We start from the raw sequence: 1,182 nt of genomic DNA, 5'->3' as shown, positions 1-1,182 counted from the left end.
AGGAAGGAAGGGAGAAAAGAAGGACAGAGGAAGGAAGGAAGGGAGGAAAGTAGGGAGGAGAAAAGAAAGAGAGAAGGAGGAGGGGGGTGGGAGGAAGGATGGATGGAAGGGAGGGAAGAAGGATGTAAGGGAGGAGGGAGGAAGGAAGGAGGAAAAGAAAGGAAGGAAGGACGATAGGAGAGAGAGAGGCAGAAAGAGAAAGAGGAAAGGAGGAAAGAAGGATCACTTGTTGAACAAGATGACACCTTGGATAAACTGTCAGGTCCCCGGCCCTGCTCCCTGCTCGCTGCTCCCCTGCTCGCTGCTCGCTGCTCCCTGCTCCCTGCTCCCTGCTCCCTGCTCCCTGCTCCCTGCTCCTCCTGCTCCCTGCTCCCTGCTCCCTGCTCCCTGCTCCCTGCTCCCTGCTCGCTGCTCGCTGCTCCCTGCTCCCTGCTCCCTGCTCCCTGCTCCCTGCTCCTCCCTGCTCCCTGCTCCCTGCTCCCTGCTCCCTGCTCCCTGCTCCCTGCTCCCTGCTCGCTGCTCCTGCTCGCTGCGGTGCGTCTGACCTATTGAAGCTGCCACCGTGTCAGATTTTGGGTGATCAAGGTGTGATTACTGTTGGCCGCCCACTATCGCCCAGAGGCTGGCTGTGTGTGTGTGGTGTGTGTGTGTGTGTGTGGTGTGTGTGAGGGAATGCTGGGAGATAACCTTCAGTGTGTCAGCAGTGCGGGCCTCCTTCCTCTCTAGACAGATTGCGTTGCTAAGGGAACTGTTGCTAGGATGGCAGTCGCGCCTCTCTCTCCTTCTCTATTCTCCTCTCTCTCTCTCTCTCTCTCTCTCTCTCCTCTCTCTCTCTCTCTCTCTCTCTCTCTCTCTCTCTCTCATCCCACGTGTCTATTCAGTGTAAACCTTGCACCTAATATAAACTGAGTGATGCACCCTCACTGCAAACACCACAGGCTGGAGGAGAAAACTTGCCTTTAAGTTACACACCCCCCCCCCCCCCCTCTCTCTCTCTCTCTCATCTCTCTCTCTCTCTCTCTCTCTCTCTCTCTCCATCCTTCCATCCCTCCGCCGGTTCCCCGCGCTGCTCTGCTTCACAGCCCAGATGAGATCAGTCTCACCACACCGGGCTTCAGCCATGATTCCTGCAGGAAATACAATGTTTTGTGCACATTTTAATCCCAGAATATTCCAGTAGAA

The 1,182-nt window shown here is 56.1% G+C and overlaps 1 protein-coding gene across 1 annotated transcript in view; it reads left to right on the top strand.

Moving 5' to 3' along the window:
• Positions 1 to 1,182, top strand: part of LOC128366701 (SH3 and multiple ankyrin repeat domains protein 2-like) — a 164,873-nt gene that overhangs the window by 57,386 nt on the left and 106,305 nt on the right. The window contains exon 8 of the mRNA XM_053327491.1: positions 263 to 534. Within this exon, the coding sequence (XP_053183466.1) occupies positions 263 to 534 (272 nt within the window). The remainder of the gene's footprint in view (positions 1 to 262; positions 535 to 1,182) is intronic.

Source organism: Scomber japonicus, chromosome 1 (genome assembly GCF_027409825.1).
Source record: "Scomber japonicus isolate fScoJap1 chromosome 1, fScoJap1.pri, whole genome shotgun sequence".
Lineage (NCBI taxonomy): Eukaryota > Metazoa > Chordata > Actinopteri > Scombriformes > Scombridae > Scomber > Scomber japonicus.
This window is presented reverse-complemented; position numbering and strand designations above follow the sequence as displayed.